The following is a 26274-nucleotide window of genomic DNA, read 5'->3' on the forward strand; positions in this document are numbered from 1 at the left end:
AGAATAGGGGTGGAAATGTACAGCATTGGATGTGCAGAAGTGCGCCATCACTATTATCCTAGACCTGATTGGCTGGAATTTCAGACACTTTCATCCTCTACATTTAGACCGCCTAAATGGCAAAGAGCATAAAGCTTTGATGTCGAAAAAATTGTTGAGGCTCTACTATTAAAATGAACTTTGACTGAATTCAGATAATGGTTCATCTATAAATACACGAATATATTTGGAAGAAATTATTATTCAATTTCGATCTCCGGAGGAAATGAAATTTTAAAACATCGAATTTCATTTATTCGTTTTATGACCAGGTAGGTTCGCAAATCCAATTCCTCACACATTTCAAGTTTTTTTTTCATTTCAGTAATTGATAAAAAATAATAAAAAACCTGAATTTATATGAAAATTATATATACTAAATATGGCTGAAATCATCAAAACAGAAACAAAACTCAATCATCAAACTTTACTTTTAGATTTATTTGTGATAAACCTATTAACAATGGGCAATTTTCGGAGGAATAAAAGCGAGATAATCAGTTCCTTAAATTAATTTCATGATTCGAATTCATTAAGAAACAAACTAAGAAAAAAAGCAATCACAATAGGATATTACAAAGCCTAAAATGCATGACATTAACAATAAAGCAATGGTATTTTTGAAATTTTTTTGTATATTCTGCATTTCGTAAATTGTTTCTTTAACCGCTACGTACATTTGGCAGTATATCCATGGAGCTAAGGAAATGTTGCATTATTTAAATAATATATTTCAAAATAGGCGCTTTTAATTTTGTATTCATAAATTTTATTATACTCAATTTTTTTTTTTTTTTTTTTTTTTTACTTATAATATATTCTCATATATTTGGTGCAAATTAAAAATTTGCTATTACAGAATAATCCTATATAGCATTCAAAAGTGGCAACAAAAGTTTGCCCTTCATTTTCCGAAAGAAATAGTGTGTGCCTTTGGTAAGAGAATTCCATGTAATGCAAATTAAATTATTTAGTTTCTCTATTATTTTCATTGCTGTTAATTTGCAACTGATATCCATATCTTGGTATGCAAAATAAACAGAATTCTAGATTTTTAAATTGTTTGCAATTCAACTGTTCTATTGAAGACATTATGTATTTTTCGGATGCTATCGATTGTATTTGATTTGCTATATATTTTTAACTTCTGTTAGGGTCACATCATCAGTTTTGAAATTTTTGTAACATTAACTCTTCTCATATGATTTTACGACTTAGGGATATTTTTATGTAAAAGTTCTAAGCAAAGCGCGTAAATTCGTCTGAACATTACTTGTGTGTCGGTACATTGAATGTTTAAAGATATAATATATTGTTTTTGTTTGTAAGAATTTCGACTTATCTCTGTAGATTATGAAATATTAAAATACCAGATGGAATTACTATTATTGTTTTTCAGCTAATGATTTAGTTTTTAAAATTTTGAAGAAATAAATTTTGGATTTATTTTGCACTTAGTGCTTCACAGTGGCATAACGAATGGTGGGTATTGGAATATGGATGCCTTGGTTGTCAATTTAAGGGTGTGCTAAGGCGTAAAACCGGAAATACATTTTGTATCGTTTTTTTATTAGTCAAATATGATAAATTGAAGAAAAAAAACTATACCGTAGGCATTAATTAAAGTTGCTAGTGGTAAACACTAGACACTAAAGATTCACTTGATCTTCTGTGTGTACAGTATTTCAGATGTATCAAATAGTTTCTGTTTATAACCAACAACTGAAGAAGCACCATCGTTTTTTGTTGTTGAAAGAGATTGGTCTGTCTTCAAGTACTCTGAACTTGCATTCTTTGAAGTCACTTTTGTCTGTGGAATTTATCTTTATAAAACATATCGTCATGCTGAACTTAAAAGTTGGAAGCTTATTAATTAATCAAATGAATGGCTATTGAGACTATATACTACATCTCTCAGGTTGTCTTTAAGATATATATTGATGGTAGCAGGACAATATTTCTGGTAGTGATGTGTACATTTAAACTTCTGCTGGTCCTGTCAATATTATCACCAGAGGTACTGACAACTACACTGTATTCAGGGTTGAATTACTTGCAATTTATAACGGTCTGCACTACTGCTGACCTAGGTTTAAAGATATATGGGTTTTAACACAGTCATACCTTTATACAGCATCTTTTTGATTGAGCACTTATGCTGGGCCAAACAAGCTGGGATATATTAGATTTTATCTCTTGACTATCTTTGAGACCATCCACTTTCAGTAAGACCCATTTTGCATCAAGCTGAAGACTAGCTGAAAACACATGTTGAGACTAAGCACTCCCATGAAAATAATTAAAATAAACTTTGAAAAGCTGCATTCAATCATACATATAATATGTTAATTGTCTGTAGAGGGTCTTTAATTCAAAAATAAATTTGCAGCATAAAAAAAACTCCCACGATTTATTAATGGACACACCAATGCACTTATTTTCCCGCCGAGCAGAAAGGAAAAACAGGTCAACAAACCTTGCCATTTAATATCCAATTGTCTTGTTAACAGCATCCATTTCGCTTCCTTAATTCTCAAATAAGTAATGCATTAAATGGAAGGTATATCTAGTTGCATGTTAGTTGATTTAAAACATATGTATATTGAAAAAGAGGATTAAAGATTATCTAAAGTAATCTTTGTGTTTACTGGATATATTTCCTTATATGTTTATTATTTTAGAAGATTTGTTTACAGATTTGATGAAAGAAAAAAAAGGAAATAAAATCCATTAGAATTTTACTTAGATTTCAACAATAGCAGAGAAATCTTTAAATACATAAATAATAAAAACTGTTTAAATCTCATTGCACTAATAGAAATTATTGGATACTTGTAAATTAACCGAATGTCATTAGGGGGTATAGTTAAATTTTAATTATGGAAGAGACTATTTATTATTAGTAGGTAATCTTTGGCAGTTATCTAATTTCAGTTATTTTTATAATTCTCCTTGAATAATTATTTAAATTGAACTTTTGAATGTAAAAAGTGTATCCACATTACTTTTTATGCCTTGCATTATATTGTAGTGAATTTTTGGACTTAAAAACTGAAATTAAGTCAATTCAATATTTCAGATATTCTATAGTTCAAACTAAAATAATATCTATTTTGATTTTTAAAAGAACGAAACATTTTAAGAGCCTAAGAAGCTCTCATTTATAATATTTTATTTTAAGCCTCATGGTGTTTGATCTATATTTTTTGTACTGTGCTTTAGATTATGCCTGCTCAAGTTATGGCTGGAGAAAAGACATTATGGACTGCTCCTTTTGATCCACGCTTTCCAAATACTAATCAAACTAAGTAAGTAATGTATATATTTTTATCATATATATATATGCAAGTAAGATATATAAATATTATGAAAGTTTTCAAAACTTCTGTTGGAAATTTTAATTTGATTGTGTTGTAGTTATGATAAATATTTGTACAAACTATATAAATTGAAATATTACCATTCTGACATTTTTACTTTGTTTTTTGCATTTTAATAAATGTCAAATATATAAGAACACCTAATATTTAAGAGGAAAATTTAGATTTAAAAAATTAATATTGCATAGCTTATGCTTTACAGTTGACTTGAAATAGAGTGAAATCCGAAATCTTCATTTCATTGTTAGAATAATTTTTTGTTAATACAACCAAATAAATGAAAAATTAACTAATTAATAATGCATGTATTATTTGTAGTCTTTGATTGATAGTAATTTTATCTGAAAATCTAAAAGTTGCAAGAAAGAGGAGAGTTAAATAAAAGTTTAAATTTTTTAGCGGAGACACTGTTTGAAAGAAAGTTTTAAATCTCGCAGGTTTCAAAATGATATGGAAAATATGATGTTGGTAATAAATTTATTTACTTCATTAAAATGTTACACAAAAATAATAAAAAAATATATAAAAATTTGTATCTGCATTTAATAGCAATTTATTTGATTCAGCATAAAATAGTGTTAGCTGTTGTAGAATATTAGGCAACGGAGAAAAAAAAATTTTTAAAGAAATTTTTATGCATGAAACAGCACACAATATTAATCTGCTGTATTTGTAGATAAAAACAATAGTTATATATCTAATGAAGCAAGCTTAATCTTGTTAGAAATAATATCTTAAAAAGAATTATAGACACAAAACATTGTGTCTCTGCATATCTGTGTTTTCTAACTACTGTTTTTAAATCATCCATGAAAGAATTCACTTCTATATTAGAAATGTTTGATCATAAATAAATGTGCCTATTTCTGAAATGGGGTTGCAAATTTCTACTCTTGATATCCAACACAACAAATCATTTTGTTTCTAAATTTATTTTTCTCTTTTTTTAAAGCTACTTATAAGTTTTTATTTTATTTATTTATTTTTTGTAAAAATACATATATCTACTTCTGTTTTTAGATATTTGTTTTTGTTTATTTTTGATGAATTCTTCTTTTCTGGTTCTTGTGGTTCAGTATATTTTAATGCTGTTTTAATATTTAGTTTTCTTCTGTTGCATTATGAGTATTTAGTTGTTGTGTAGATCTCACTAAATCCAATTAACAGATTAGTGCATCTACCAATATATATATATAATATAATGTAAAACACAGATTTTTAAGCAGTTTCATGGATGAAGAGAGAGAGAGAAGACACTTGAATTTTAAACTTTGCTGTTTAAATCCTGGGAGGCATAATTAATGTACATGAAGCCAGGACAAAATTGAAGTCCATTCATAAGTGATACAAGAGCGGGAAAATATTTTTTCTTGTGGTTTTATGCTATGCGATTCTGATAGGGATTTCTTTGCAGGTGTTGTGTTAAGTAACAGGAATATAGGTATATTTTAAAAGAATTCGCTTAGCTTGACAAATTTTTATCCCTTCACTCGGAACATGCGAATTGCTGATTTAAGCATTTTTACAGAGCTTCTGTAGCTCTACTTAAGTAAAAAGGTAGAATTGGATCCAGAAACAAGAGAACACTTTAGAATGAAGTTAATATAGGCTAAATGAAGATAAAAATTAGGAAATTAATTAGAGTTTAATTTAGATTATATATATATATATATATATATATATATATATATATATATATATATATATATATATATATATATATATATATATAATCAAAGTTAGAATATTGCATGTTAGTTGCCTTTGGTCTTGTCTATGAGAAAGATAAAGTGCCAGGAGGTTTGGATATATTGAACAAATCTATCCAATGGTGTGGTGCACTTGCAGGGTTTATGGATGACAAAAGTGTTTTCAAATCATAATTACAATATGTAACTCAAGGAATATGTCGCATAGAATGCAATATATATTCTTGTGTATTTTGAAGAAAAATACTCTGTACTTATTTTGACTTTTTAGTAGAAAGTGAAAATAAGTTTTTTTTTTTTTTAATCAGCAATTTTTTAATCTTGGTTGGAATCTCGGAAGTTTTAATCCTTTTGGAAATTTTTCAATTTTTTTTACTCCATTGAGACACATGTATTTAGATCTTAAATTGTTAAATCTCTATCAGTTTTAGAGAGAGAAAAATACAAGTAGAAAAACTTTTTTTTTTTTTTGTATTCTATGATGTTACAATATAGGCATAAAAGCAGTTAAACGATATTTATTTGGTTATATTTACTTTTGGTTTGGAGATATTAAATATGTGTTTTGACTATAGTTTGAAAAACATTCTACAATAGAAACTTTTTCTTTTGCTCATCATTTATCAACTTTTAATTATAAAAATATTTTTAATAAAACTAAATTGTATTTATTTTTTATTTAATTGTTATGATTAATTAGTTCATTTTCTTTTAGGAATTGCTGGCAAAACTATATAGATTATCATCGCTGTCTAAAAGTAAAAGGAGAGGACTATTCACCTTGTGAATATTATAAAAGAGTCTACAATTCATTATGTCCCAATGCTTGGGTAATTGCAATAGTATTATAAAAAAAATTGTAAAACTTTTGATTTAATTGAAGCAATATTTAAAAAACTACATTTTTAATGAAAATATTTTATTTTGAAGTAAGTAAAAATATTTTATTTTGAAGGGTTTTTTTTCTTTGAAGCATAACAATTTTAATCTAAAAGTTTATTTTTTAAAGTGTAACTGATGAATTTATTTATTTTAAGTTGAAACTGTCCTATGTATTAAATACCTTATTATGACCAGTTTAGAAATTTGTTGAAATTATGTAAATTTCAAATAGTCAGAAAAAAATCTTAAAAGATTTAAATTTATTGATTTTAGAAACAAGCAACGATAGCACTGAAAGAAATAATGCATTTTCTTTCATCTAAAGAACAATTTTTATTTCTCAATGATGATTTATTTGTATTTATTATCTAGAAATAAAAGTGATTTTTTAGTAGTTTCAAACCAATTAAAAAAGATTAATTTTTTAAATATATGTATTCTATAAAAAAATTGCAATGTTTAGATCTGAGTTTTCATTTTTATTTTTTTATGCATGACCTTTTTCACTTCACAGATGATTCTGCAAGTCTACTTTGAAATGAAATTGATTTTTCTTCTATAACAAATATATATTTGCAATTGAAATATGTTCCTGATTTTTTTAATATCTTTTCATGATGAATTCAGTTTTCTTTATTTTAATCAAGTATCTTTGCCAGTATTGCATTCTTTTATTTATTTACTTGTTTTCATTTTTGTGCTAAGATTAAAAATTTTTTTAAAAAACTTAATTTTTATTATCTTAAAATTTTTATCAGGCAATTGCTTTGAGACTCTTTGTTCTTACTTTATAATGAAAAAGTGACAATTTTTTTAAGATATTGCCTTTTTTTCTCATTTTGATATAATGATTTTTATATTTTATTTTATTAATCATTGACTTATCTAAATAAAATTCCTCTGCACATTTGACCTTTTATTGTTTTTTTGGGAATAAAAATGTTAAAAAGTAGGTTTAGTTATATAAAGCCCAGAAGGAAAATATTTAAGTGTTAGAAGTAAAAAGAGAATTTTCATAAAATGTATGCCTCATATTTTTTTATTTGATTTATTATATTTATATGCAATATTAAACAGAGAATTTGGCTGGGTGTATCATATATATGACTAGTATGTACTAAATTGTCTCAATATGAATTATTTGCTGTTCGAAACTGAATCAAACTACAAAATATCTAGAGTTTATTACATCGTTACATTTTTTTTTATTAATGATATTCAAAAGCAGCTCTACTTCAGAATTTGTATTTAGCATTAGCTAAATGGTTATTACCTTGATTTAATGATAACCTATTAAAAAAATTTCTCCATTTAACTAATTTTTCTTTGTTTTTTCATTAAAATAAAGGCAAAAATCCTTATTTAATGAATAATAAACTCCAAATTAGTAAATGTTTTCAACCAAAAAAAATTTTTGCTAGTTGGTTTTTAAAAAAATATTGGATTGCTTTTCAAATGAGTGTAACCTGTTATGCAGATAAAATCAAGAAATTTTCTTATTTGTCTGCATTCCATAGCACAAAAAAATGTGTCAATATTGGCTGCAATTGTTAAACATGGAGCTGAAATTGCAAATTTCTAAAAATACTATTGAAAAATGTTTTTAGAAAGTAGGATTTCCAGATCCACAAGTGAAAAATGGTGAAGTCATCTTTTCTTCTGACCCCTCAGCAGAAGTCATGGAAAGAAGTATCCCCTGAGACAGTTATGTTGTGTCTGAGGATTTCAAATTAATTATAGTTGCTTGAATTAATTTTTAATATATAATATATTCATTTACATATTCAAATGTATAATAATGTTTATGTGGTTCAAATTAATTAGCTGCTAAATAAAAAGTATATTTGTTATAAGATTGTTTCATACGGTAAACACAGAAAAATTTGTTTTGAACCTCAATATTGCAAATAACTCCCTAATTAGCAAATAAGATTTTTGATCCCAGTGATTTTATAAAATTGGAATTTGACTGTATGTTGAATAAATCTGGATTATCAAAATCTAATGAATTAATTTTAATTTTGAAAAAACACTAATTTATTTATATTTCATTTGTATAGATTTATTCTTATTGTATTTTTCATGAAATTTGTCCAATAGCTTTTTTTTCTCTCTCTAGACCGAAAAGTGGGACGAACAACGGGCAGAAGGAAGATTTCCTGGTAAAATATGAAAACTGGTGCAAATATTTAGTTTAAATATTTGTATTTACAGCATAAAAAACATAAGATGTCTAATTATTTTGTAGAATAAAAAAAGTTCTTCATGTGAAGTCTTTAAATTCAAAAGTATCATGTTTTTTTTTATTATTATTATTATGAATTATTTATTTCATGTGTTTATTTAATATTTGAAAATAGTATATTCTCCCTGATTTTTACTTGTCAAAAACTAGGTTATATATCATTAAACAATTTTACTTAACATTTGTTTCAGTTTTATTTCTTATTAATGACGGAAAGAACATAATATAAAAAATATTGTTCAGTAGGGACTAACAACTACTAAACAGCCATTTAAATCCTCTGGATTGAAAGGGAGCTATAGGCAAGTTGATTAAAAAATATTAGCAAAAATAAATAAAAATGCATATTCCATAAATTTTAAAATTGAATATTAAGGTTGATTGAAAATCTAAGATATGTTTTTACTTAGAATTATTATAATTAACATTCCAGTAATTAATTTTTCACTTAGTAAGTTATGTTATATAACATTTAACATATTTTGTAAAATAAAATAATTACTGTGATATTTGTTTCAAATTTATTTTTCCCTTATAATCTGTCATTATAATTTTGCTCTTGTTTGTGGATAAAAAATTTTAACTTATAATTATGGTTAATTTTTCAAAAATTTATTATTTTAGTCATTTAATCATAAAATTTAAACTCCAAATTTTGTTGAATCGCCATTTTAATCCTCTTTGAGTTCAAAAGCATGTTTTTGGAATTATGTCTGCTCTGTAAACCTGATAACTCAAATCTCTTTAACTAGAAGAATAAAATTATATGATCTGTACACTAGATTTGTAGATCAAATTTAGATTGAGGTCCATTAAAAAAAGTATCTTCAAAGCTACTACTTTTTAAAGTGAGGATGTGTGCCTGGCACTTTTCTTGAAATTTCAATTAATTAAAAGCTAAGCAAGGTGTCTGTAAATTAGCATGGAAATTTTTTTATGCCATGTTAAAATTCAAAAAGTTATCTTACTTAGCTATACAAATTTAATTGCCATATATTTATTTAGATTGAATTAACTCTTAAAGATGTTTATATATATATATAATACTAATATTTCACTAACTACTAAGATTTCATCCTAGTTATTTCTTACAATGTTGATAATCAAAATATGAAAATTCAACTTGACACTTTACTTCCTTCTTGTACTATACAGAACTCTTTTTTCATATTATCCTCTGATATACAGGGGTGTTTGTGCTCCGGGGAAACCCCGGAATTCCGGGGATTTTGAACTTCGATACCCGGAAATTCCGGGGATCGTCTTTCAATAGGAAGTAGGAATAATAATGAATTATTTATTTTGATCTGGGTAATTTTGTTTGCTTTGAAAGCAGAAAAACGCAAGGTCAGTGTGTGTGGTGAAAACTTTTCCTTTCTTTCTCCAAAGGCAGTGATAATGCGTGAAAAGGGGGAAAAAACTTCTTTTTTGTTCTTTCCTTATTGCGCGTTATGACTCATTCCCCCGGTTCTCGGACATTCTCTTCTGGATTCTTTTCGGCAAGTAGGCGCGGCAAAAAAAAAGGGAGAGACTTCGCGACCAGATGTGCGATCACGTGACTCTGGGTTCAAAGGTCTTATCTCTCCTGGCGTGGCGCCAATAAGTAGAGAAGGGGGATTTTTCGCCGTATTTGCTATTTGTCATTGATCGCTTCGCAACTTTTTTTTTCTCCGCTGTGTAAAATTTTCGTTTCATTTATTGATGCACGTGTAAATTTTTCGTTTCGCTTATTGAAATATTTTTTTATTTATGTACGCAAGAGAATTTCACTTTGAAATTTCAGCATATGAAACAGAAATTACCCCTTAAAAATTCATATCTAATTAGTTTTACAGCATTAGATCCAGAGCTAAGAGGTAAAACCAGTACAATATTAGCTTTTGAAAAATTATCATCTTTTATGTCCCATATTTTTAGTGATAATGAAAAGTCAAAAGTAGAAGCTGAAATAAGGTTACACCAGAGTGATATTGATATCACCAAAGAAATGCTCTACACATCTGATGAAAGTGGAAATCAAGTCAAGTGTACAATTGATAAATATTGGTCTTAAGTTTTTAATTTAAAAGATGATTTCACAAATGATTATAAGTATCCTACATTGGCTAAATTGGTCAAAGCCTGCCTTAGCTGCTTCCATGGCCCATTAGTGGAAAGTGCATTCAACTTAATGGACACACTTGTCACTGACTATAGAACCTCTCTTAAGATTGATTCCCTAGATGCAGTGCAGACTATTAAATATGATTTAATGGCTTCTAAAGAAACTCATGTGAAAAATATGGCTAAAAAAATCCAATGACTGATCCAATTCGCAAAGATCTCTTACTGAATATGAACAGAAGTTGGAAAACATATCAAGAGGACTTAAAAACATGTATTTCAGATGAGTCACCTATAAAAGTCTCCAAAAAACCTTCTACATTAGCAGAAAAGCAAACTGCTTCTACCTCTGCATGTGCAGTTCTCGAGGAAATTTCTTCAACTGTAAATGAGGAAAATAAAAGTCAACCTTCCTGCAATTATGAAGTTCACCACAAAAGAAAGACAAGCCCACAAACATCAGAAAATAAAAAAAAGCAGCAGAAATTAGATAATTTTTTTTAAAAGAATTAATTCATGTAATTTAAAATATTTGCATAAAATGTAGTAGTTTATATGTTTGAAAGTTTATGGTTATTAATTTTGCAAAAAAAGTAATTCATTGAACTTTTATAATTAGGTCATTCAATACTTCATAATTGTAATTTTTCATTTCTCCCCTCCCCCCTTCTCGAAACTCCAAAATGCCGGTAGTAAGTCCGTAAAAGTTTCAGGGGATTTTTTGGGGTCCCACAAACACCCCTGGATATATTACATGAATCATGAAATGTCTTCTATTGCATATGCAAAGTTTTAAAAAACTTGTGGATTTTTCTTTGTATCTATCTATATATATATATATATATATATATATATGAGTGTGCTTTTATTCAAAAAGTAAGTTTTCAGTGAAGTGGCAGAAAAATAGAGAGATTTATACTGTATAAGACTACTTAAATTTTTAGTTACTTGACTTTTAAAATTCAAAAATACTTTGTTGAGGAAGCCATTAAGGCTAAATTATAAGTAAAAGATACAGTTCGGGAAATTTTTTGTAAGTAATTAATCGCAAAGGAAGCTAAATAGCTGGTAACTAAAGATATCTTAACTTATATAATTCTGCTATGAATAAAAGGAAAGTGTCTTCTACTTGCTAACCATTTGACCTACAACTATTTGGAACATGTATACCTTGAAGTATAGAATGTGCTCCTTAAAGCCATTTTTTTTAAAGTTAAACTTACTATTGCACAGAAATTTTTTCTCCATTTCGAAATCTAAAAAATTGTCTTTGTAATATTATTAATTTGATAATTGTGAAAGTTCCCTAATTTTCAATAATAAATTACATTGTTGACCTGAAATTCAAACTGTTTTCATTGTTTCGTATTTAATAACAGAATTTTCTTCTGTTGTTGAAAGTTAAGGAAGGAGAATTCTGCTTAAAATCTGTATCGTTTTCAAACTGAATAAAAAGTGAATTTGCATTACTATAAAAGCTAGAAGAGAGATGAACGACACTTTTAACTGGAATTAAATATAACTCGTAATGCTGCGAAAATATTATAACATCAAATAATTTTTACATATTAAAAATCAAAATAATTAGCTTTTCAGTGATGCCTTTTTTTTTATAATGAACATATTTTACATTAATGAGAAATTCGAACCTTTTCATTGTTGCTATTGTTACAAAATTTTTCTTCTACAACAAATACCGTTGATCAATTATAATAATGTAACGCATTTAATTGCTATAATTCAGCAGCTTCCTTGCTGTCTAATCCTCCAAGACCTTTATTTGTCGGCGACTCCGACTCATCTCACACACAACTTTTTACGATACACACGACTTCTCACTATCCACACACCACTTCAGAGTGCCTGTCTTTTATAGCTCCGGGAGGCGGGGCTAGAATCTTCAGACCAATCAGGGCGTACCTAGGTGTATCTTAGTTCCTACTGGATGGATCGTGAAGATTCTCGAACTTTCCAGTGTAATCCATTTAGTCGCCAACCTCGCCAAATTCATCGCCAAGCCGCCAAATTTGTCGCCAAGCTCCGAGGTTATTGACGCGGCACCCACTCAACATGCACAGGACAGATCGTACAATTGTCTTTCTTACGATGACACTATTCGGGCCGGGTAGCAAAATTACAGATTTGTAACACTATATAATATTTCATCCTAACGTCCCCTCTCTCCCGTTTTTGATGATCTAAGTATGAAGATGCGTCTTATTTTTCTGTCTTCAATTGGTTTAAGTAAGAAGCCTGCTTTTAATGAAGTGTTTTTATACTTAAAATTAAGGTTCAACTTCAGAATCGAGCAGCAATGAAAAAATTTAAGTACATCCATTTTTAAACATTGCTGCTTTTTTCTTTGATGTAATTAGATTTATAAAGCATTGCGACTAAGTTTCAGAAAATATTTAATTGAATTCTCTTACAACCATTAATCCCAATAAACAAACTGGTTACCATAGAAAAATCATGAAATTAATCATTCCAGTTGAAATATTGAGAACAAATTCAAGCATTTGCATTGTTAGCGATGCTTTATTATGCAATTACGAATCCAAATACCAGAAACTTTTAGTAATATATTTAAAATTAGCTTTAGGTCTCGATCATCGCTAATTGATCAAACATTCGACAAAAGTGCAATCAAATGTTATAGATAAAACTATTATATAATTATTTAAACGATTTAATAATAAAACAGAATGCTACAAGCTACGTTTTTGGAAATTTAGTCATGAAATTTTGATATTCTTACTTTCAAAAATAAACATAAGATTACTAAAAGAAAAATATCTGTTAAAACATAAAATATTGTAATGTTTTACTCTACGAGGAATCGGCAAAACCTTTCCCCGTTAAGATCCATTTTTACTTTTTCGCATGCGATTATTACAATCGTCAAACAATTCGAACGCTAGATTTCAGACTCCGCGAGTTCAAAAAACACATGCTTGAAATTGTGTCTGTCTGTGAATAACTCAAAAGGGCTTTGAGCTAGGCGAATGAAAGTTGGTATGTGGTCCTTAACTAAATTTGTACATTTCTATCACATTGTGAAGAACATCTGCTGGGATAAAGCGAGCGGACTATTTTTCTCGCGTAGGAATATCTGTGTGATTACGCTTCTGGCTCTTCGTTCCGGCACCATTCCTCCAGCGAACTGTTTTAACATTTTGCTGTGTGCATAGTTGTCAATACCTGTGTTCGTTTCTTTTCGTTTTCTATGTCTAATAAATGTGCCGTCTTCAAGAACCATGCTGAGATTTATTGACAAGTAACAACAATATCCATTTCCGGAAATTTGTGGTTGTTTGAGTGTGAGCACATGTCCATATGCATTTTCTGCAAGCGTTTATTTATTTTACATTTCTGATAAGTGCTCTTATTTTTTTCTTTTTATTCTCTTGTATACTTAGTATAGTGAAAATATTATAATCAAGAAATTCGAATTCGCAGTTTTGATGAATAATCACAATTTAGGCCTCCCTGAGTTCGAAAGACACATTTTTGGAAAATTCCGCTAATTTAAAAACGCTTTGAGCTAGAAGAATGAAATTTAGTATTACACCGAATCTGTCTGTTCGAAGATAAGTTAACACCATAACTACGAAATGAAGAGAGCTAGATGGTTAAAATTTGTTAAACAGATTAAACATGAATAATGTAGATATCAGAGGAATCAATATGTTGAATCAAAGAAGTTTTTATTTAATTATAATTAAAATATTGTATGAATTATGAAACATATTCATACACAGACATTTAAATGCTAGAATACTCTCTCTCTCTCTTTTTTTTTTTTTTTTTTTCGTCCCTATATTTTAAATGAATATACTTCGATGCAGCAGGAAATTGAATTGGTTGAAGTTTAATTGATAATACAATGCTTCTAAAATAGTGTGATTTGAAAATCTATCAGTATTGGAGGTTAATATTTGATTAAAAAATTTAGTTACCGTTTATTCTGGCGAATTATTTAGTCATCAAAGGCAGCTTATTCCGTTCAAGCTTGAAATATCTTTTATTGGTAATTAAGATTCTTGATAATTGATTTATGAATATTAGATTTATTCTCTTAGATTCATGCACTCTTGGAAATAAAATTCGTCTTAAAAATTTTTTTAAAAATTACCATTTAAGGGTACCTTTTTCTTGAAATCGATAAAGTAAATCAATTTTGATACTTAATTATTTGAATTTAAAAAGTTAATTTTAAAAAATGAGAAATGTAGATGATAAAAATATGCATCACAAATAAATTATATTTCCAAGGACAACCTCGATTAAATGTCAATTTTTCTGGTCTTTTGGTGGAAAATTCATTAATGCCAATGAATGTGTAGCTTTCGATGCTGCGAAATATAAGAGCACTAAGGTGATTTACTGCCTTAAATTGCTCGTAAGTATGATGATATTAATTTCAGTTTGTTATATGAGTGTTCACTATTAACAATTCACACAAAGATGTCATATTTTTTTATGATTTTGCTAATGTTAAAATTAGTTACGAATAAATCAGATGAAAATCGAGTTACATGGCAAATGTTTTCATTAATTGATTTGTGTAATAATACAGGAAGCTAATGATGTCAATCAAAATAACGATTCTCATAGCAACATATTGTTAATCTCACAATAATATATTGAGAAGGATGAAATTAATTTTGTAGGGTATTTAATTAATAAAAATTTATCATATATGTTGGAAAGGTCAGGCAGCTTCAGTATTTAAATTTTTAATCCTTTCTCTAATCAGCCCAAAATGCCGAACGAATCTTCCCGACATAAGCTGTGATTCAGAAGATAGAACAACATCATGGGAAAGTCGTAGTAATAAGGTCTGATCTTCGCCTTTGACGAACAGCTTGTTTGCCGAGATTATTGACAGTTTAGGCTGTTAAATGATTGAATTGAATCAATATAAATTATTGCGTGTACAAATTATAAAGTGCAGATTTTACGAAATAAAAGTGAAAGTCTTACTTCGGAGTTAATGAGCAAAGAAAGCAATTTTTTTCTTTTTAATTTTAAATTCCGCGAAGACACGCGATTGAATGCTTTGAGCGATGAGGTTGAATTTTATTATATCAATAGAAATATTGTTACAGATGTCTCTTACAAACTGAAGAGTTTTAAAAGCAAAGCATTGCTTTTCAAGCAGCAGAAGCCAGTAAAATTTAATTTCATTTTTACGGATTGTGTACAAACACATATTAATACTCATCAAACCGATTCTGAAAATTTTTTAAAAGGAATAAGACAAATTATACAAAAATAAAACTGGTATCATTGATTTTTTTTTTTAAATTTTAAAATAGTCCAAAAGTAATTCTTTAAAATAATGATTTTCGTATGATAAAGAACATCAATTTCCATTGGCAAGTCGTATAGATTTTCATACAGTGACATTTAAGTCAATTTTTCGCGTTCATTTAAGCTTTCTGTTTGACGCCTTTTTCTCTCAAATTAATTATTTTCACTTTTTTTATTCTCTCTCTCCTGGGATTCAAATATTACTATACAGCTCCATTAATTTGCCATGTGACCGAAAAAATGACATTTTTGGAATTTTACTTATACTTTTTTTCCACGGGAGACATGAATTGTATACAAGGACAAATGTGAAATGCGTCCATTCGCCTCAGAAGACAAGAGTAAAGTGACAGAAATTTTTCGCTATTGTGCTTTTACTAAGAGATTCTGATAAGGATTTATTTCATACATGTCGATTTAGGAAAGGAAATCTTAGGTATCTTCCTAAATAGACAAATGGAAGTAAATAGGAATGTGTGGTTGTTAGGGTAATTTATCCTTTCGCTCGGACGGTAGGAAGTATCCAGAATCATGCATTTTTTTAGAGCACATATGGTTATTTGGTATATTTTAAATTTATTTATGGAATAAATGTCCTGAGAATAGTTTTGTAATTTGCCTGTGATACAAAAACAGTTCGAAACTACAAGATCAAATACTCCCCATTATTTGCAAAGCGAATGCTAATTTTATAAATTAATCAATGCTTCTAATAATGGTACAGTAAACATTATTTTGTAAAAAAAAATTGGGCATCTGAAAAGAATTACAGTGAATAGGGTTTCTTAGTCCTTTGAATGCTGACAGGTCCGGACAAATATTAAATAAGTGGGCTGGTTTTGGACCATTCTGTAGTGCAAACAAGACATGCTGGTTGTTATCATCAAGGGGGGGGGGACATTCTTCTATTCCTTTTATTAGTGATGAATTGTGCTTTTTGTCTTTTGGGTAGTTTGAAATGATAATGGAAAGTAATACAAACTGAATTTCATTAGTTGGATTCTGCAATTATTTTATAATTTTCAGAGAATGAATTGATTTCATAGAACCATTTGCTTATATACCACCGTATTGACAGCCAAGTTGCCTAATGCCATCATGAACCAAAAGGTTAATATTATCCATTATTATTACATCATGTAATATTTTAAACACATTCATGAAAAGATAATTGATAACTCATGAAATAGATAATCAGTAATTTCAAATATATCTGAAAATATAAGAAATTCGAAAATGGCAACACAAATTGCGTAACTTCATTTCATCGATTGTTACCAGGTTGAAATTGTTGTCTGTTTGAATTTTTCGGCATGATTTAAAAACAAAGTTCGAAAAAACTTAAGTTTTACAGGAAATGGTATCGCAATTTTTTTAAATTGAAAGATCTATCATCTTTTGAATATCAGCAATATGCAGGGTGAAGAAGTTGCTGATATCCCTGCATCTTTACCAGCTGCCGAGTTTCTTACGTAAGTTTGATTCTGCTAAATTTAAAATTGGTAATTTAGATAACTATTATAATAAATTTGTAATCTTTAAGATAAGATCTAAGTAAACATGTGTCTATTTTGATATTTTTTCTTGCGTCTGTTTGGAGATTCCATTCATCCTTTGACATATTTGATGAAGTTATAAATTTCTTTTTGTTGCTCTAAAATATCTATATTTTATCGTTACTGTAAGTTTACTTTTACTTAAAGTGAATGTTTATAATCGTTTTTAATTTAGTTGCTCTGTGAATTGATCTTTCCCATTTAATGTTTATCATGAACTGTAAATGGTTTCAACTGCCTAAATGTAAACAACAACACACGAATAGCAGTATTATTAAATGCAGTCGAAATTAATGATAATTTATAATTGAATAAAATAGTGAGATGTTCGTAATTGTTTTTTAAATGCAGGTAATAAAATATTCCCATATGCAATATTTTTAATGTAATTTTGTACTTGTCATACTATTGTACTTTTTTTCATTTCCATTTTCACGACCGTAAATTAATGCAGTATTAAAAATGCAATTTTTTTTTCTTTTTGTTGCCACTATAAATTGCTCTGAAATATTATTTTTGATTTTGCATTAAAATGTCTTCTTACAAATATTTTTTTTACTAATTTAAAATTTTAAATGTATCAGTTTTAAATAATTACAAATTTATTTCTAATGATTAGCATGCAAGTATAAAAGTACTTAATTTTATTTGCTTTTTTGAAAAATTGCTATTTTTTGACCTACATAATATTTACTTGTTAGTTAAATAGTTTCTACTCAAAATCATTGATACCTGTATACATCTTCTAGCATAACACAAAATTTGTTATGAAGTGATACTTTTATAACAACTTGGTGAGATGCCTTCTTAAAACAAAAAAAAAAATGTAATATAATTAGATTGTGTAATATGTAAGACAATTAACGAGCTGAGATATATTTTGATTTGTAATCCAACACTCAGACGTATTCATATTTATAATTATATTTCTTCTAAAAATTGAATTGTAATCCGAGCATTTGAAAAATTAATTTTTATTTTTTCAGGGAAAAAAAAACATTAATTAAAATTGTTTATAAATTATTAAATTAATTTGAAATAATTTAGAAAGAAAATAAATAAAAAGAAAGTAAACACTATCCTAGGATTGAACTCTGGTTTCGTGAACCTTATCCATTACCTTATCCACTATGCTGAAAGTTTGAGGGCCATTTTTTCGAAATTGACTGGTTATTGCGCTTTAATATTTTAATGAATTAACATCCTGAATGCATACTACCATTATACAAAATCTCATCCCAAATTCAATTTTCCAAACTATGTCCTGGCCTTGTAAGTCTTGAATGTGCTTTCTTTACCATTTAATTAATTATGAAGTGATATCAGCATTTAGAAAAAACAGTGATTACGAAATAAAATAATAATTGTAATTAAACAATACATTAAAGTCATGCTGTAGCTAATATTAATGTGTGTTAATAGAAGAAAATATTATGTTTTGTAAAATTAATATTTTTTAACATGGAGGATGATACAAGTGCCCTTAATATGTTTTACCAATGAAACAGCATATGATTATCTATATAATGTTTTTTGAAAGCTGATAATTTAATCAATTTACTTACAGTAAATCATAACCCGTATCTCAATCAAGTAATCTTATTTTAAAAAAATAAATAACTATGGCTATACTTGTTAATCTACTCTGCTTTGCATTTCTCCTTGATAGAAAAAACCAGCTTTAGAAGGGATACATGTTAAGGCTTCATGCTACTCATGATATAATTATCACTGGTAGTAACAGTACCCTCGAAAAAATGAAACAACTGATGATATGGAAAATTTTGTGAATTGATTTTTCAATATTATCCATTCAAGGTTAATTAGTATGCAATTACTCCAATAAAATGATTATGGTCATTTTGATATTTTCACACTAGGATGAAATTGACAATGCTAGTAATTCTGTTGCTTTAGAAAAATGTGATGTTTCATTGATTTTCATCATATTCATTTTTCTGCTCTTTATAATTCCTTATAGTATAGTATAATCCAAATAATATTATAGAATACAGTTTTTATTCTTTTTTTTTGGGTGGGGGGTCCCTATTTTTAGACCAGGTGGTATTTTGATGTTTAAATGTAATTATAAAGATTTAATGCATATATATATTCAAACAGAATTATAATTATAGATCTGGAGTAATTAAAGATCATATTATTTTAATTAAAAACTCTTTGGACATTTTTCTTGAATGATTAAAATATTTTATAGAGGTGTCTTCAACTATTAAATTAAATCTTAAAATAAAATGTAATTTTTACAAGGGGAGGGCACGGGGTTGAAATCTGAGATCGGGATGAGATTTAGTATAATGATGGTGTACATTTAGAATATTCATTCATGAAAATATTAAAACACAATAGCCAGTCAATTTTGAGAAAATGGTCGTCAAACTTTTGGTAAAGCTTATATACTGATAACTTGACTATCATCCCGATGATCCCGATGCCATAGTTGTCTAGGTAACTGTCTCGTATGCGGAAGGTCAGGGTTCAAACCTGGCTAGGAATTTTTTTTTTTAAATAATTTTTATTCAATCGACAATTTACAAATACTCTTATTATTATATATTAATATGTTTTTAATTTTTTTCCTCCAAGATAAATATTTATTATTGAAATACATAATAATAAAATTAAAATTTTGAAAGAAAAAATTATAAATACAGATGTATTTTTTTAAACAAAAGTAAATTATTTAAATTTAATTAACTATTTACAGATAGTTTTAATTAATATGCTACTTATTTTTATGCAAGGATAAATGTTTATTCTTTTAATATTTAAATTATAATTTAATGTTTAAAGGAAAAATAATTAAAAATATAACATTAATGGCTACAGATAATTTAACTTGCTTGCATCATTTTCAAACAATTTCCAAATTCTTGGATTTTAATAATAATAAATTATCAATACTAACTCAAGAAAGCTGTATTTATATCAAAAATTGAAGGGAGCAGCTGATATTTGTTAATTATGTAAGCAAACATCCCCAACTGCAGTTATCAAAAGAAATAGTAGGGAACAGGTGTTAATTTATTGAATGCGTAGGCAGATGGTTCAAAGCATATTAAGCATATACAAAATTCTTATTTAATCAATCCAGTATGATCAAAAAATAAATTCTTGTGAAGATAGTGTAAAAATTCAATCAATTGTCATTACCAATTTTTAATAAGATAAGATATGCATGGTATGCTGCCAAACTTTCTGATGAAAAAGAGGTATTTTTAATTGCAAATGAAGTTTGTTTTACCCATAGATCTCTTGCTCTAGTGGACAATCATCATTTATCAGTTGTGCAAGATGTTGAAATATATCTTGTTTCCAATGTTTTTACTATAGTTACCATTCTGGTTCTTGTATATAATCGAAAGTAAATATATATAGGATAATTTTTTAGAAACATTAAATAATTTTTTTACACTGTATTTATAATTAATAATTTTCATCATTTATGTTCTATTTATTACTGTTTTTTTAAATATTAAATTATAATTTAAGTATTAAAATAATAAACATTTATCCTTGCATAGAAATAAGTAGCATATTAATTCAAAGTATCTGTAAATAGTTAATTACATTTAAATAATTTTATTTTGTTTAAAAAATGCATCTGTATTTATAATTTTTTTCTTTTAAAATTTTAATTTTATTATTATGTATTTTAATTATAAATATTTGTTTCAGATGAAAAATAATAAAAACATATTAATTAAAAGTATTTGTAAATTTTTAATTGAACAAAAGTTATTAAAAAAGAAAAAAAATTCCTAGCCAGGTTCGAATCCTGACTTTCCACATACGAGACGGTTACCTAGACAACCATGCTATCGGGATGGGAGCAGGGCTGTTTGTGTTCCGGGGAAACCCCGGAATTCCGGGGATTTTGAACTTCGATACCCGGAAATTCCGGGGATCGTCGTTCAAAATGAAGTAGGAATAATAATGAATTATTTATTTTGATCTGGGTAATTTTGTTTGCTTTGAAGGCAGAAAACGCAAGGTCAGTGTGTGTGGTGAAAACTTTTCCTTTCTTTCTCCAAAGGCAGTGATAATGCGTGAAAAGGGGGAAAAACTTCTTTTTTGTTCTTTCCTTATTGCGAGTTATGACTCATTCCCCCGGTTCTCGGACATTCTCTTCTGGATTCTTTTCGGCAAGTAGGCGCGGCAGAAAAAAAAGGGAGAGACTTCGTTCGACCAGATGTGCGATCACGTGACCTGGGTTCAAAGGTCTTAATTTTGCAAAAAAAGTAATTCATTGAACTTTTATAATTAGGTCATTCAATACTTCATAATCGTAATTTTTTATTTCTCCCCCCCCCCCTTCTCGAAACTCCAAAATGTCGGTAGTAAGTCCGTAAAAGTTTCCGGGGATTTTTTGGGGTCCCACAAACACCCCTGTGGGAGTCAAGTTATCAGTATATAAGCTTTACTAAAAGTTTGAGAGCCATTTTCTCGAAATTGACTGGCCATTGCATTTTAATATTTTCATGTAATGAACATTTAAATGTATTATACTAAATTTCATCCCGATCTCAGATTTCAACCCCGTGCCCTCCCCATGTAAGTTGAATTCTTGTTTACAGTATGTACAATAGAATACTATTATCTAGATTTCACATTGTATATAATAATTATTCATGCAAAGATTGAGTTTTTGTGTTTTATGTTCAAATTTATTGCATGTTTGGATGCAATTAATGCTGAAAAATACAAATTTGATTTGTGATTTCTCTGTCAAAACAGAATAACAGTTGTAAGTATAGGATTACTCCAATATCCTTTGTATTTATATGTAATTGTTCCTATTTATTGATCAGTTTTGAATAATTACTTAATAAAAAAATTTCATTCAAGATTTCTCACTTTTCTTATACATTTTAAAATCTAAAGTATATAGAGCATTTCGTTTCTTTAAATTATAATTTTAAACCAAGTCTTTAGTTTCATGCAGATATTTCGACTTAATTTTTAGCACTTTTCATATATATCATCTGTGTGGTTTTTTTGTACACATATAATTTATGTTGCATTTTACATGCATTTATATTATATATCGTGAATTTACATTCTTGGGAGAGGAATGGATCTATAAATGTTTAGTAGAATTCCTGTTGTATATATTATTTTTGTGGTTTTTATTTAGACAGATTTCTAAATAATATTCATATCTATAAGTTACTTCTGTTTTAAACTATTTATTACTTCATATATCTTTTATTAAAAAATAGTGTTTTTTATCCCCCATAATCTATTCTTCAAATTGGTGTTATCAAATGTTTTTTTTCTTTCCAAAATTGATTTAATGTTCTTAGGTAATATTTTAATGTTGATTAATTATAAAATTTAGAGGAATTAGTCATGTTGGACTTTACAATCTGAAAAAAATAGAATTTATGCGATTTACTGAAATTTCTTCTAAAACTGTGCTTATTTTTTACATATAAAGAAACTACATTTTCCAGTTATTCTATAAATTTAATTAGATTAATTAATATTATTAATTAATTCAAGCTGTTCCATATTTTTATTAATTTTTAAATTCATTTTCTAGTGCTGAAGAACTGGTTTCTTTACGCAGACCAGCTGAAGAAACTGCTCATCCTGTAATTGGAGAGAAACTTTATACCCGTACTGATTCATTGCTGGAGGAAAAAGCTTTAGAATGTGCTTTAGAAAATTATAAAGATACTCTGGATAAAAAGAGGGCTTCAAAACTGTAAGTATTGGGTTTTTCTTTTCTTTTTTTATTAATTTTATTTTGTCCAAGTCTGTTATTGTTGTAAAGAAATGTATAAATTGCTAAGTTAATTTCTAAAGAATTCTGGGTACTTTCCAATCGACTCGATAGTGGCTGTCATCTAGCTTAACTCCACATAGCTAACTGCTATAATGACATTTATGGGCAACTATAATTTCATTTCAGTGTTTGTTACATTACGTCCATTTTGCTTTGTCTAATTAGCCAATATATGCTCCCAAATTCCTAAAAGGTTTCAATTTGCATATGCTGTTCGTTAGCCAGTTTTTGCAAACAAGTGTCTTGTTTTGAAAATTTAAATTTTCTTTAATTGATTTTTGTCTAATAAAATCATTAATCATCTTTATTGTTTGATATTTTAAAAATCTTTGAATATGTAAGTATAAGAAATGCTTTTTTTTTAAAATTATTTTCTTTGGATTTTTTAAATTTTTTTTTCTTTAGTGATAGGTTTTTATTTCTCAATTCTTCATGTTCTTAACATAATTTTTTTAAACAATTATGCTTAAATTTATTTATAATAGACTCTGTAATTTGACACTTATGTAAACTTTTTAACTTTAAACTTTTAAAACTTTTTAATAATAAAAATAAAGTTTTTTCAAATTCATTATGAATCATACATTTTTCTCATAATTTGTTTTAAAAAACTTATGTAATGCATAAAAGTTTATTAAATAATTTTAAAAGTACAAGATAAAATTTAAATAGTGACATAAAATACAAACCAATATTTTTTCTGTGCCCTCAATAACATTGTTCACAACATGATGAAGACAAAACCGCTTTATTTATTTGATATTTTATTTTTAAAAATAAGAATTAACAATATTATTTTAATTTTTCACAGACAATTCATGTTTATATTATTTTTAATTTGCATTCATTTATTTTTTCATGAAGAAGTTGCATACTTTAAGATAAATTTGAAATTTAAATAATGGCTTGCCACTTTAATACTAAGAGTTTTCTGCATTAAAAAAATTAAATGTGTAAAATTAAATATGTATATTTAATTTATTAATTTTTGCATTTCCTAATTGAAGGGAAATGAAGGGAGTTTTTCAAAAAATTTCTCTTAATTTATGGAAATTTTATTTTAAAAAAACAGACATTATTTCTATAATTTCGCATTTAAAACGAGAAACTTCTTAATTTCAGTTCAAAAACTGCATAAAATATTACTATATGATACATACACCAGGGGTGTTTGTGCTCCGGGGAAACCCCGGAATTCCGGGGATTTTGAACTTCGATCCCCGGAATTTCCGGGGATCGTCGTTCAAAAGGAAGTAGGAATAATAATGAATTATTTATTTTGATCTGGGTAATTTTGTTTGCTTTTAAAGCAGAAAACGCAAGGTCAGTGTGTATGATGAAAACTTTTCCTTTCTTTCTCCAAAGGCAGTGATAATGCGTGAAAAGGGGGAAAAAACTTCTTTTTTGTTCTTTCCTTATTGCGAGTTATGACTCATTCCCCCGGTTCTCGGACATTCTCTTCTGGATTCTTTTCGGCAAGCAGGCGCGGCAGAAAAAAAAGGGGGAGACTTCGTTCGACCAGATGTGCGATAACGTGACTCTGGGTTCAAAGGTCTTATCTCTACTGGCGTGGCGCCAATAAGTAGAGAAGGGGGATTTTTCGCTGTATCACCTATTTGTCATTGATCGCTTCGCAACTTTTTTTTCTCCGCTGTGTAAAATTTTCGTTTCATTTATTGATGCACGTGTAAATTTTTCGTTTCGCTTATTGAAATATTTTTTTATTTATGTACGCAAGAGAATTTCATTTGGAAATTTCAGCATATGAAACAGAAATTACCCCTTAAAAATTCATATCTAATTAGTTTTACAGCATTAGATCCGAGCTAAGAGGTAAAACCAGTACAATATTAGCTTTTGAAAAATTATCATCTTTTATGTCTCATATTTTTAGTGATAATGAAAAGTCAAAAGTAGAAGCTGAAATAAGGTTATACCAGAGTGATATTGATATCACCAAAGAAATGCTCCACACATCTGATGAAAGTGGAAATCAAGTCAAGTGTACAATTGATAAATATTGGTCTAAAGTTTTTAATTTAAAAGATGATTTCACAAATGATTATAAGTATCCTACATTGGCTAAATTGGTCAAAGCCTGCCTTAGCTGCTTCCATGGCCCATTAGTGGAAAGTGCATTCAACTTAATGGATGCACTTGTCACTGACTATAGAACCTCTCTTAAGATTGATTCCCTAGATGCAGTGCAGACTATTAAATATGATTTAATGGCTTCTAAAGAAACCTCATGTGAAAAATATGGCTCAAAAAATCCAATGACTGATCCAATTCACAAAGATCTCTTACTGAATATGAACAGAAGTTGGAAAACATATCAAGAGGACTTAAAAACATGTATTTCAGATGAGTCACCTATAAAAGTCTCTGAAAAACCTTCTACATTAGCAGAAAAGCAAACTGCTTCTACCTCTGCATGTGCAGTTCTCGAGGAAATTTCTTCAACTGTAAATGAGGAAAATAAAAGTCAACCTTCCTGCAATTATGAAGTTCACCACAAAAGAAAGACAAGCCCACAAACATCAGAAAATAAAAAAAAAGCAGCAGAAATTAGATAATTTTTTTTAAAAGAATTAATTTAGGTAATTTAAAAGATTTGCATAAAATGTAGTAGTTTATATGTTTGAAAATTTATGGTTATTAATTTTGCAAAAAAAGTAATTCATTGAACTTTTATAATTAGGTCATTCAATACTTCATAATTGTAATTTTTCATTTCTCCCCCCCCCCCCCCTTCTCGAAACTCCAAAATGCCGGTAGTAAGTCCGTAAAAGTTTCCGGGGATTTTTTGGGGTCCCACAAACACCCCTGCATACACACACATGTATCAAATTCCTAAATTACATTCACAATAGATTATACTTGTATTTGATTATCATTCTCTATAATATGGTAAAAATAAAATACAATAAAATGTGCAAATCATGAAAAATTAAATAAAAAAGATTGATAAAAAATAATTAAAAATTTTAATTTATTTTGCTAAAACCAATTGGTATATAATTTAACTATCGTGTGTGCGTGTGTGTGTGTGTGTGTGTGTGTGTGTGTGTGTGTGTGTGTGTGTGTGTGTGTGTGTGTGTGTGTGTGTGTGTGTGTGTGTGTGTGTGTTTAAAATAAGATGAAAGATTTTGGAACAAAAATTTAAATACTCAATATCAATAAAAATAAAATAAAGAAGAAAAAAGAGTTTTTAATATTCTATGCATAAAAATAC

At 27.9% G+C, this 26274-nt stretch overlaps 2 protein-coding genes across 4 annotated transcripts in view; both read left to right on the forward strand.

Moving 5' to 3' along the window:
* The first annotated feature begins 824 nt into the window (after positions 1-824).
* LOC129969699 (cytochrome c oxidase subunit 6B1-like) lies at positions 825-8301 on the forward strand. Of its 3 annotated transcripts, none has more exons than XM_056084386.1 (4): positions 825-975; positions 3262-3347; positions 5844-5958; positions 8130-8301. In XM_056084386.1, exons 2-4 carry the CDS (start codon positions 3265-3267, stop codon positions 8181-8183), a joined length of 252 nt encoding a protein of 83 aa, XP_055940361.1. In that variant the 5' UTR covers positions 825-975; positions 3262-3264; the 3' UTR covers positions 8184-8301. The 3 variants fall into 3 exon arrangements, with proteins under 3 accessions (XP_055940361.1, XP_055940362.1, XP_055940360.1); XM_056084387.1 differs by having other exon boundaries at positions 928-1064; XM_056084385.1 differs by lacking the exon at positions 825-975 and having other exon boundaries at positions 3227-3347.
* Positions 8302-16926: 8625 nt separating this feature from the next.
* Positions 16927-26274, forward strand: part of LOC129968635 (uncharacterized) — a 29278-nt gene continuing 19930 nt past the window's right edge. The window contains exons 1-2 of the mRNA XM_056082731.1: positions 16927-17146; positions 22794-22958. Coding sequence (XP_055938706.1) covers positions 17088-17146; positions 22794-22958 — 224 coding nt within the window. The 5' untranslated portion in view covers positions 16927-17087. The remainder of the gene's footprint in view (positions 17147-22793; positions 22959-26274) is intronic.

This window comes from Argiope bruennichi, chromosome 5 (assembly GCF_947563725.1).
Source record: "Argiope bruennichi chromosome 5, qqArgBrue1.1, whole genome shotgun sequence".
NCBI lineage: Eukaryota > Metazoa > Arthropoda > Arachnida > Araneae > Araneidae > Argiope > Argiope bruennichi.